General features: G+C 47.0%; 2 protein-coding genes across 2 annotated transcripts in view; both read left to right on the top strand.

Moving 5' to 3' along the window:
• LOC143768028 (uncharacterized) overlaps positions 1 to 12,797 on the top strand; it is a 263,897-nt gene that overhangs the window by 83,194 nt on the left and 167,906 nt on the right. The gene's annotated exons all lie outside the window — the stretch shown is intronic.
• LOC143768004 (uncharacterized) overlaps positions 1 to 12,797 on the top strand; it is a 66,119-nt gene that overhangs the window by 28,330 nt on the left and 24,992 nt on the right. Inside the window, exons 2-6 of the mRNA XM_077256624.1 lie at positions 1,751 to 1,885; positions 2,015 to 2,194; positions 2,278 to 2,401; positions 2,485 to 2,582; positions 2,778 to 2,868. Coding sequence (XP_077112739.1) covers positions 1,808 to 1,885; positions 2,015 to 2,194; positions 2,278 to 2,401; positions 2,485 to 2,582; positions 2,778 to 2,868 — 571 coding nt within the window. The 5' untranslated portion in view covers positions 1,751 to 1,807. The remainder of the gene's footprint in view (positions 1 to 1,750; positions 1,886 to 2,014; positions 2,195 to 2,277; positions 2,402 to 2,484; positions 2,583 to 2,777; positions 2,869 to 12,797) is intronic.

Raw genomic sequence — 12,797 nt, 5'->3', positions numbered from 1 at the left:
GAGAACTGTCCGTTAGCTTTGGCTGTGACTAAGTCATTAGTAATTTTTGTCAGGGCAGTTTCGGTGGAGTGGTTGGGGCGGAAGCCAGATTGGAGGTTGTCAAGGAGAGAGTTAGATGAGAGGTGGGAGGAAAGTTGAGCATGGACATGCTGCTCAAGGAGTTTAGAAGCAAACGGGAGCAGTGATATGTTGCGATAGCTGGGCATAGCAGTTGGGTCAAGGTTAGTTTTTTTGAGGATGCGCGCGATGGTGGCATGTTTGAAGGCAGAGGGGAAGGTACCAGAAGAGAGAGATAAGTTGAAGAGATGGGTTAGGGCTGGAATAAGCGTGTTAGTGAGGTTGGGGAGCAGGTGGGAAGGCATGGGGTCAAGTGCACAGGTGGTGAGGTGTGATTTGGAAAAGAGGCGAGTAAGCTCTCCTTCAGTGATGTTGGAGAGGGAGGTTATTAGGGAAGGGCAGAGGTCTGGTATATGGAGTGGTTGGGGTGGTGGATAAGTAAAGGTTTGCCTTGTTTGGGCGATCTTGTTTTTGAAGTAGGTGGCAAAGTCCTCGGAAGAGATGAAGTGAGTTGGAGGCGGCAGTGGTGAGGAGAGAGTTAAATGTGCTGAACAGTTGTTTTGGGTTGTAGGATAGTGAAGATACAAGGTTAGTGAAATAGGTCTGTTTAGGTGAGGGCTGATTTGAAGGCAGTGAAGTCGTCTGGCAGGCGTCCATTTTTTCAAAAATTTGCCGGATCCTGCCTGAAAAAAAACCTGATGTGTGAAAGTAGCCTAACTATCCATATATATCGATCTACATCTATCCATAGATATATCTATCCATACATATATCTATAGATAGATACATAGATCTATCTATTCATATATCTATAGATCTATCTATATGTAGATCTATCTATATATCTATCTCATTCCTTCTATCTATCTATAGATATGGGATAGATACAAGGAACGGGATAGATAGATAGATAGGATCTATCTATCTATCTATCTATCTATCTATCTATCTCTGTGTGTAATGGAGTGTGAGTTGGACAAATGTAAAAGAGGAGTTTGGACAAGAAATTAAATCACAAATATTTATTTTTTTTTGTTCAATAATACATCTTTATTTAGCTTTCAAAAACGCATCAAAAACCGCATAAAAAACACATAAAAAATGCACCTGCGTTTTCTGCCAAGAGATGCAGATTCAGTGCAGAAAAATCCGCAGGCAAATCTGCAACGTGTGCACATACCCTGAAATTTCCATCTCCAAAAAGCTTGTCGGCAGAGGGAAGCATGAAGTGCTCTAAAATTTCCTGGTAGATTGCTGCACTGACTTTGGTCTTGATAAACCACAGTGGACCTACACCAGCAGATGACATGGCTCCCCAAACCATCACTGATTGTGGATACTTCACACTAGACCTCAAACAGCTTGGATTGTGCACCTCTCCACTCTTCCTCCAGTCTCTGGGACCTTGTTTTCCAAGGTCTAGTGTGAAGTATCCACAATCAATGATGGTTTCAGTCCCAAAAAACATATGATTCCTACAGCCAATAAGTTGCCTAAGCAGTGGCCAACTTAGCTAGTGATTGGGAGCATGGAAGAGATGTCGTGGTCAGCAATTCAACTTGTGTTCCGGTCTGTACAAGACTAGAGAATACAATATCTACATATTCTTTCTCCTGGTATGCTTCCCCTTGTTGTCATTCTTTATGATGTTACATTGCCTCATTTTCTTCCTATTCATTTCCCTACATTTCAGATCTTCTCAGTGGACATCTTGTATATTAAGAGAATTTTTCTGAATTAATCCTCAAGGATGGATATGGACAGGGACAAGATGGTGGAAAGGATATTACACCTCACCCTAGAGATCCTCTTCCGGGTTACTGGAGAGGTGAGAGATTCTGATTACGTTACATTACATCATTCTTATCTATGGGAATAACAGATGGACAGAACTGGAGAGGTGAGGACTCTGGAAATGTCTGTAGTGAGATTTATTAATGTGTCTCTCCATAACCAGGATTACATAGTAGTGAAGAAGACCTCTAGTGAGCGCTGTCAGGATCCTGTGTCTGAGGGATGGGGAAGACCCCTGAGCCCAATCACAGGGCCTCCACCTCGCCCCCTGATAAATGAAAACATCAATGACCAGAAGATCCTAGAACTCACCTACAAGATGATTGAGCTGCTGACTGGAGAGGTGACACTGCTGGGAATGCTGGGACATTATACAGTAATGCTATGAAAGAATCGGGGGGATAACGATATAATTGTATGTGTCAGGTTCCTATAAGGTGTCAGGATGTCTCCATCTATTTCTCCTTGGAGGAGTGGGAGTATTTAGAAGGACACAAAGATCTGTACAAGGATGTCATGATGGAGGTTCCCCAGCCCCTGACATCACCAGGTAATAGACAGGACTAAATACACACGGCCTATAATTATCTGTATGTAAAGAATGAATTCAGTCCCTGTATGTGTTTCCTCCAGATCTATCCAGTAAGAGGACAACACCAGAGAGATGTCCCCATCCTCTTCTTCCACAGGACTGTAAACAAGAAGATCTCTATGTTCCTCATGATCATCAGGTAGATGGAGAGGAGTCATGAGATCTCCCCTATGATGTGTAGACGGCTGTGAAGGTCTTGTGCTCAGTCTTGTTTTATCCCCCAGTATTATATGTTTTATACTTGTGTAATGAGAACGGTGTAGATGGCAGGATTAGAGCTGATCATAGATGTGACTTCTCCGTCTGTCTGTGACATTTACAACATTTGTTTCAGGGTGAAGATCGGACCCATATTAATACTACAGAGACATATGTGAGGGGTGGTGAGTGGTGTAAAGAGGAGATTCCAACATATGACTACCCAGGTGAGTAGTGACCACTAAATACAGAGAAGTCACAGATTCTTCTCAGTGACCGGCTGTGGCTACTTTATCAGTTGTGTAGTTCGGCCGTATCACAATTGTGTGATCACCATTTTGCCTCTAGAATAAAACATTCTCCTCCATCTGAAAATGTTCAAATGATTTTGTGAAAGCCCTTTTCTATTGAACTTACAAACTGGAGGATCCACCTACCCCCTGGGATTAGTGTGGCACCCCAGGAGTTCGGGTACCACAGTAGTGCTGCCTTCCTCTCGGAGAGGGTAGTGCTGTGCCTGGAAACAAGAAGAATTTCTTTGGCAGGTAAACCACACACACAACACCTTCTGAATCCAGGCCAGGAGGGGGAGTTCTAAACCCGGTTTCAGTGCAGCTTCCCTGAATAAAGATCCTGGTCTGGAGGAGGAGTCAGTTTAGTCTGGAGCAGACAGTGAAGGGTAAGGAGCAGAGGAGAGATCGAGGGCTAGAGGAGGCTGCGAGTGGGCCTCCTTAAGCCAGAGCGCATAAACTGGGTACCAGGAGCCCGAGGCTAGGCTGTGGGGAGCTGAAAGCCCCATAGCAAAACTGGAGGGCATAGGACTATGCGTGAGTTGCCCACACCACACCTGTGGTACCGCAGCATTCTGGAGTCTGGAGTCACCATGCAGAGACTCCAGAAGGAACGGCTCAAGCTGCTTTCCATGCTGGTACTGTCCCAGGACAGGGAAGAACGAGGACCTTGTGATGACACTTCAGGTAGCAAGGGACTAATAGTGAGTGCAAAGTGGAAGGCTCCCAACCCGACCTGCCAAGGGGACTTCCACTTGTTTCCGGGCTGCCTGGACTCCTTCTGTACCTGTTGCCGGTACCCTGGACTGAGGCTGAATATCATCTCAGTAAACCAGGTAAAGACTGCAACCCTGTGTCCTCTATTTATCGGCAACCCCCCATTTTTGCCATATACCTTGGGAGCCCTGGGGACCCCGCTTCACCTGTGGAAAGCATCACCATCTAGCTGCCATACCATCAGCCCCTTTAAGCGGCGTCGGTCCCCACTGACCGAACACCACAGGTGACGTCCAGACAAACTTTATTCAAAAACCCCTTTAAAGACCGTTCCCTGTCATGATCTCTGCAGGCAGAGATCATAGCAAGCCTATAGAGGAACAAGCTCTCGGAAGATGGAACTATACTGACCATGAACTAAGCCTGCCGCGCAACTAGAAATAGCCAGGTAGCATTTCCTATTTATCGCTAGATGCCCAGCTCTGGCCTAAGACCTAAATAGCTAGCAGAGGGAAATATAAGACCTGGCTCACCTCTAGAGAAATATTCCAAAGAAGACAGTAGCCCCCCACATATAATGACGGTGAGTTCAGATGAAACAACAAACGCAGCAGGAAAATAGTCTTAGCAAATTTGAGGTCCGCTTACTAGATAGCAGAAGACAGATAGTATACTTTCATGGTCAGCAGAAAAATACTAACAAAACACCATCCAGAGATTACCTTAAACTCTGGCATTAACTCATAACGCCAGAGTAGCAATCCCTGATCGACGAGAGCTTTCCAGACACAGTAACAAAACTTCAGCTGCGAACTGGAACAAATAGGCAAACAAAACATGGACAAAAGTCCAACTTATCAGTAGTTGTCTAGAAGCAGGAACAAGCACTGAGAGGCATCAGATAACATTGTTGACCGGCAAGAAACCACCAGAGAAATGAGCTTAAATAGCGACACCCACTACTGATGGAATCAGGTGAAACAGGAAAGAGGATGACAAGTCCAATTCCACAAGCGGCCACCGGGGGAGCCCAGAATCCAAATTCACAACAGTACCCCCCCCTCAAGGAGGGGGCACCGAACCCTCACCAGATCCACCAGGGCGACCAGGATGAGCCCTATGGAAGGCACGAACAAGATCAGAAGCATGAACATCAGATGCATTGACCCAAGAATTATCCTCCTGGCCGTAACCCTTCCAGTTGACCAGATACTGGAGTTTCCGTCTGGAAACACGAGAGTCCAAAATTTTCTCCACAACGTACTCCAACTCACCCTCAACCAACACCGGAGCAGGAGGCTCAACAGAAGGTACAACAGGTACCTCATACCTGCGCAATAACGACCGATGAAAAACGTTATGAATGGAAAAGGACGCAGGGAGGTCCAAACGGAAAGAAACAGGATTAAGAATCTCCAATATTCTATAAGGGCCGATGAACCGAGGTTTAAACTTAGGAGAAGAGACCCTCATAGGGACAAAACGAGAAGACAACCACACTAAATCTCCAACACAAAGCCGAGAACCAACACGACGATGACGGTTGGCAAAACGCTGAGTCTTCTCCTGGGACAACTTCAAATTGTCCATAACCTGCCCCCAGATGTGATGCAATCTCTCCACCACCGCATCCACTCCAGGACAATCCGAGGATTCCACCTGACCGGAGGAAAATCGAGGGTGAAACCCCGAATTACAGAAAAACGGGGACACCAAGGTGGAAGAACTGGCCCGATTATTGAGGGCGAACTCTGCCAATGGCAAAAAAGCAACCCAATCATCCTGGTCAGCAGAGACAAAACACCTCAGATATGTCTCAAGGGTCTGATTAGTCCGCTCGGTCTGGCCATTAGTCTGAGGGTGAAAAGCAGATGAAAAAGACAAATCCATGCCCATCCTAGCACAGAATGCCCGCCAAAATCTAGACACAAATTGGGTACCTCTGTCAGAAACAATATTCTCAGGAATACCGTGCAATCGAACAACATTCTGAAAAAACAGAGGAACCAACTCAGAAGAAGAAGGCAACTTGGGCAGAGGAACCAAATGGACCATTTTAGAGAAACGGTCACAGACCACCCAGATGACAGACATCTTCTGGGAAACAGGCAGATCTGAAATAAAATCCATCGAGATGTGTGTCCAAGGCCTCTTAGGAATAGGCAAGGGCAACAGCAGTCCGCTAGCCCGAGAACTACAAGACTTGGCCCGAGCACAAACGTCACATGACTGCACAAAGACTCGCACATCTCGTGACAGAGAAGGCCACCAGAAGGATCTTGCCACCAAATCCCTGGTACCAAAAATTCCGGGATGACCTGCCAATGCAGAAGAATGTACCTCAGAGATGACTCTGCTGGTCCAATCATCCGGAACAAACAGTCTATCAGGCGGACAACGATCCGGTCTATCCGCCTGAAACTCTTGCAAGGACCGCCGCAGATCAGGAGAAACGGCCGACAAAATTACTCCCTCCCTAAGGATACCTGTGGGTTCAGAATTACCAGGAGAGTCCGGGTCAAAACTCCTAGAAAGGGCATCTGCCTTAACATTCTTAGAACCCGGTAGGTATGACACCACAAAATTAAAGCGAGAAAAAAATAAAGACCAGCGCGCCTGTCTAGGGTTCAGGCGTCTGGCAGTCTCAAGATAAATCAAATTTTTGTGGTCAGTCAATACCACCACCTGATGCCTAGCCCCCTCGAGCCAATGGCGCCACTCCTCAAACGCCCACTTCATGGCCAAAAGCTCCCGATTCCCAACATCATAATTCCGCTCTGCGGGCGAAAATTTGCGAGAAAAGAAGGCACAAGGCCTAATGACGGAGCAGTCGGAACCTTTCTGCGACAACACTGCCCCAGCTCCGATCTCCGAAGCGTCAACCTCAACCTGAAAAGGCAGATTCACATCAGGCTGACGCAACACAGGGGCAGAGGCAAAACGGCGCTTAAGCTCCTGAAAGGCCTCTACAGCATGAGGGGACCAATTAGCAACATCAGCGCCTTGTCTGGTCAAATCAGTCAGTGGTTTAACGACATCCGAAAAACCAGCAATAAATCGGCGGTAAAAGTTGGCAAAGCCCAAAAATCTCTGAAGACCCTTAAGAGAGGAGGGCTGAGTCCAGTCACAAATAGCTTGCACCTTGACGGGATCCATCTCAATGGAAGAGGGAGAAAAAATATACCCCAAAAAGGAAATTTTCTGGACCCCAAAAACGCACTTAGACCCCTTCACACATAAAGAATTAGACCGCAGAACCTGAAAAACTCTCCTGACCTGCTGGACATGAGAGTCCCAGTCATCAGAAAAAATCAGAATATCATCCAGATATATTATCATAAATTTATCCAGAAAATCGCGGAAAATATCATGCATAAAAGACTGGAAAACTGAAGGGGCATTAGAAAGACCAAAAGGCATGACCAAATACTCAAAGTGGCCCTCGGGCGTATTAAATGCGGTCTTCCACTCATCCCCCTGCCTGATCCGCACCAAATTATACGCCCCACGAAGATCAATTTTAGAGAACCACTTAGCACCCTCTATACGAGCAAACAAATCAGTAAGCAATGGCAATGGGTATTGATACTTAACAGTGATCTTATTCAGAAGCCGATAATCAATACATGGTCTCAAAGAGCCGTCTTTTTTTGAGACAAAGAAAAACCCAGCTCCCAAGGGAGAAGAAGATGGACGAATAAGTCCCTTTTCCAAAGACTCCTTTATATATTCCCGCATAGCAGCATGTTCCGGCACAGACAAATTAAACAAACGACCCTTTGGATATTTACAACCCGGTATCAAATCTATGGCACAATCGCACTCACGGTGCGGAGGTAACGACCCAAGCTTGGGTTCGTCAAAGACGTCTTGATAATCAGAGAGGAACTCAGGGACTTCAGAGGGAATGGACGACGAAATAGAAACCAAAGGTACGTCCCCATGAATACCCTTACATCCCCAGCTCAACACAGACATAGCTCTCCAGTCCAAGACTGGGTTGTGAGACTGCAACCATGGCAATCCCAGTACCAAATCGTCATGTAAATTATACAGCACCAGGAAACGAATAATCTCCTGGTGATCCGGATTGATACGCATGGTTACTTGTGTCCAGTATTGTGGTTTATTATTAGCCAATGGGGTGGAGTCAATCCCCTTCAGAGGAATAAGAGTCTCCAAAGGCTCTAAATCAAAACCACAACGATTGGCAAAGGACCAATCCATAAGACTCAGAGCGGCGCCAGAGTCAACATAGGCGTCCGTGGCAATGGATGACAAAGAGCAAATCAGGGTTACAGACAAAATAAACTTAGACTGAATAGTGCCAATGGAAACAGACTTATCAAGCTTCTTTGTACGCCTAGAGCATGCCGATATAACATGAGTAGAATCCCCACAATAGAAACACAATCCATTCTTCCGTCTAAAATTCTGTCGCTCGCTCCTGGACAGAATTCTATCACACTGCATACTTTCTGGCGTCTTTTCCATAGACACCGCCAGATGGTGCATCGGTTTGCGCTCCCGCAGACGCCTATCAATCTGAATAGCCATTGTCATGGACTCATTCAGACCTGCAGGCAAAGGGAACCCCACCATAACATCCTTAACGGCATCAGAGAGACCTTCTCTGAAAGTTGCCGCCAAGGCGCACTCATTCCACTGAGTAAGCACAGACCATTTACGGAATTTTTGGCAGAAAACTTCAGCTTCGTCTTGCCCCTGAGATAGTGCCATCAAAGTTTTTTCTGCCTGAAGTTCCAAATGAGGTTCCTCATAAAGCAAGCCCAAGGCCAGAAAAAACGCATCCACATCGCGTAACGCAGGATCCCCTGCTGGCAATGAGAAGGCCCAATCTTGAGGGTCACCCCTGAGCAAGGAAATCACAATCCTAACCTGCTGAGCAGGGTCTCCAGCTGAACGAGACTTCAGGGACAAATAAAGCTTACAATTATTTCGGAAATTCTGGAAGCTATCTCTATTCCCTGTGAAGAACTCCGGCAAAGGAATTCTCGGCTCAGATACCGGAGCATGTACCACAAAATCTTGTAAATTTTGTACTTTCGTGATGAGATTATTCAAACCCGCAGTTACACTCTGGAGATCCATTATTGTCAGGTGCACACAGAGCATACAGAGATTAGGAGGAGAGAGAGAAAAAAGACTGCAGCAAGGCAGACTGGAGGAAAAAAAAAAAAAAAAAAAAAAAAAATTCCAGCAGACTTCTTATAACTCTCCTTTCTCAACCTGGGTCTTTAACACTTTATTGGCCGGTCAAACTGTCATGATCTCTGCAGGCAGAGATCATAGCAAGCCTATAGAGGAACAAGCTCTCGGAAGATGGAACTATACTGACCATGAACTAAGCCTGCCGCGCAACTAGAAATAGCCAGGTAGCATTTCCTATTTATCGCTAGATGCCCAGCTCTGGCCTAAGACCTAAATAGCTAGCAGAGGGAAATATAAGACCTGGCTCACCTCTAGAGAAATATTCCAAAGAAGACAGTAGCCCCCCACATATAATGACGGTGAGTTCAGATGAAACAACAAACGCAGCAGGAAAATAGTCTTAGCAAATTTGAGGTCCGCTTACTAGATAGCAGAAGACAGATAGTATACTTTCATGGTCAGCAGAAAAATACTAACAAAACACCATCCAGAGATTACCTTAAACTCTGGCATTAACTCATAACGCCAGAGTAGCAATCCCTGATCGACGAGAGCTTTCCAGACACAGTAACAAAACTTCAGCTGCGAACTGGAACAAATAGGCAAACAAAACATGGACAAAAGTCCAACTTATCAGTAGTTGTCTAGAAGCAGGAACAAGCACTGAGAGGCATCAGATAACATTGTTGACCGGCAAGAAACCACCAGAGAAATGAGCTTAAATAGCGACACCCACTACTGATGGAATCAGGTGAAACAGGAAAGAGGATGACAAGTCCAATTCCACAAGCGGCCACCGGGGGAGCCCAGAATCCAAATTCACAACAGTTCCCCTTTAATTGGGCACCCAGGGCACGAACCGGGTCGCAGCCACCGTGACATCCCCTTTAAGACCGGACCTGGTACCGAGTACCCCAGGCCATGGCGGACGACCCATTAGAAGATTCTGATCTTTACCTGTCGAGATCTGTAAAATCCAAATAACAGTGCACGTAGAATGTGCTGACAAGTTAGAAAATCACTTGAAAAAAATATGATGGGCCTGTAAGAGAAAGCGGAGGGTAATGATGCTGTTGGCTTCCTAGAATCCCGATTAGGTATGAGCGAATGTGCTCTATGATACTCAGATATCACGTGATTATCTGGGTGCTCGGATGTGCTCGTTACTCGGTGAGCATTATCCGGTGCTCACTTTCAAGATTGAATCCCCACCCCGCATGTATAGCGCCTGTTACACAGCCAAAAAGCATGCGGGGATTGCCTGCTGGTCGCTGTAATGCTGTAGCCATCTTGGTAGTGGCATTACTCTCATTCCTGGCTGTGTGACATTATCAGGGGGTTGTTAAAATGGTAGGCGGCGTCAGGCTCGGCACAGTGACACCATTGCACAGCTCTGTGACAGTTGTTATTGGAGGGGGAGAGTGCTTGTCCAGGCGTGTGTGTGCGCAGTGCAACGTCTCAGAGTCCTGTAGTGTAGATACTGGTGCTGAAGCTGAACCATCATACTACCAGCCCTTCTAATCTTGTGCATCTTTGTATCAGATGCAATCTGCTTTTAGCCTAGGGAGGAAGGGAGAGTTGCAGGAGCAGGGAGAGTGGCTGAATACTGTCTGTAGGCAGTGATTAGGGCAGGGGTGGGGAACCTCGTGCGGCCCGCAGGCAGGTCCCCGGAGTCAACAAGGCTCGGGCGGCAGCCATATCCTGCCAGCTGCCGGCCCCTTAACCCTCAAGTGCACAGTATTCAGCGTTCATTACAGAACGCTGCCTGCATATGAATGATGTCATTGGGATGGGCGGGGTTAGTGCCCAATGCACTCCCGTCCTCCTGTTTCGGAAGAGGAGCTGCTGCTAGAGAGTTCAGAGTGATCTGTGTCTGCAGCTCTGTACTTTTCCGATGGTGATCTCTGCCCCTCAGCTATGTGCCCCCCCCCAGTTATTTGCCCCAATATGATCTCTGTGCCCCCCCCACTCTATGACCCCCTCTGATCTGTGTCTCCAGCTATGGGCAGCCCTGTGATCTCTGTGCCCCAAAGCTATATACCCCTGTGATTTCTGTGACCCCCCCAGCTATGTGCCCCCCTTTCTATGATCTTTGTGCCACCCCCCGGTGATCCGTTCCCCCTGTGATCTGTGCCACCCCTGTGATCTATGTCATTCCTGTGTCTCCCTACTTTGTACCCCCTGTGGTATTTGTGCACCCATGTGTTCCCTGTGCCCCCTGTGATCTTTGTCCCCTCTAGCTATGTGCCCCCCCCCCCCCGTGATCTCTGTGCCACCCTGTTTTCTTCATGCCCCCCCCCCCCCAGTGATCTGTGACCCCTTGGTGATCTGTGTGCCTGCCAGGTGATGTCTGTCCCTTCCAGTGCTATATATCCCCCTTCCCCCAGTGCTGTATATCTCCCTCAGGGCTTTATGTGCCCTCAAATGATATGTATATTCCCCAGTGCTGCATTTACCCCAGACGTACTGTATATCCCCCCAGCTGTGATGTATATAGCCCTTCAGTGTTGTGTATTCCCCCCCGGGCCTCCCCAGTGATGAATATGTCCCAGCATCTCCTGTGATGTGTATGCCCCCTGTTATGAACCGGTGACCCTGGAGCAGCATGAGACTATCTCTGGAGTAGGTGGTACCTGTACTGACCGCAAACCTAAACTGACACCGCAACTAGAAGTAGCCGTGGGGTGTACCTAACACGGCCTAGACACCTCGACACAGCCGGAGGACTAAATACTCCTAAAGTTGGAAATGGGAATTCTATCTTGCCTCAGAGCAGATCCCCAAAGGATAGACAGCCCCCCACAAATATTGACTGTGAGTTTAAGAGGAAGGACGTACACAGGCAGAAAAACAGGGTTTAGCAAAAGAGGCACTTCTAGCTAAATAGAAAAGGATAGGACAGAATTCTAAGCGGTCAGTATTAAAATCCTAAAAATATCCACAGCAGAAAATACTATATACTACATCTAACTAAAGACATAGAATGTATTTCTGCATCTCCAGAGAAACCAGCAAGACAGAAAAATCAAAACAAGTCTAAGCTGGACAAAAACATATTAAATTGCACTGAACAGTAAAGCAAACTGCAAGAATGCTGCAGGGATAAAAACCAGACACTTATCTTAGCTGACTTGACAGCAGGGCAAGAGGAGCCAGACAGAGATGCAATCCCTTCAAGAACAATTGACAACTGGCACTGACTAAAGGATCAAGCAAGCCTAAATAGCCCAGTCAGGATTGCAATAAGCGGATACACCTGATGAAGGCTGCGATCCAGAGACAGCAGCACTACCACTTATAACCACCGGAGGGAGCCCAAGAGCAGAATTCACAACAGTCCCCCCTCCTGTAATTTTATATGTGATATATAACACTCCAAAAAAGCGTTAAAAAATGTTTCCGGATTCAATTAGTCATCCATACAGGGAAACGTCCTTGGTGGACAGCAAAGATGGTGGAATCACGTCAGACTCCCGAGGGAGTGACCGGAGGAATGTCTGAGCCAGAGAAAGCTTGCATAACAGCAGGGGTGGCAGGAGCAGAATGTTTTCCTGGAACCTCCAAGGACTAACCCAGGCTGCAGCCTTTATTGCTGGGGTTATTGTGGACTGCAGTTGGGAGAGTTAGGACCCAGGAAGTGGTGCACGGACTGCGGGACCTAGGGTTGTCAGAAGAAACAAGGAGGCGAGCCAGGACCAGGACTGGAGAAATGCTATTGTGCCTATTAGCCACAAGGTACCCACAATTGGCATCTTGGATGAGGTCACTGCGTACAACTGGCATCGGAGATGGGAGCCCATAGAGTTCAGGTTCCTTCATCACATATCATTGAACCAGTGGGCAGTAGAGGAGGAACACTTGCTTTGAAGGCTGCAACTGCTGGAACCAGTTGTCACATTCCTCAAAATGGAGGGGCAACATCGCTGTTATGCAGTGGGTATGATCTGAGAAGGAAGGGAGCAGGATCAACCCTTCTT

The sequence above is a fragment of the Ranitomeya variabilis genome, chromosome 4 (genome assembly GCF_051348905.1).
Source record: "Ranitomeya variabilis isolate aRanVar5 chromosome 4, aRanVar5.hap1, whole genome shotgun sequence".
In the NCBI taxonomy this organism is placed as follows: domain Eukaryota; kingdom Metazoa; phylum Chordata; class Amphibia; order Anura; family Dendrobatidae; genus Ranitomeya; species Ranitomeya variabilis.
Note: the sequence above shows the minus strand (reverse complement) of the source record. Positions and strands in the feature narration are given on the sequence as shown.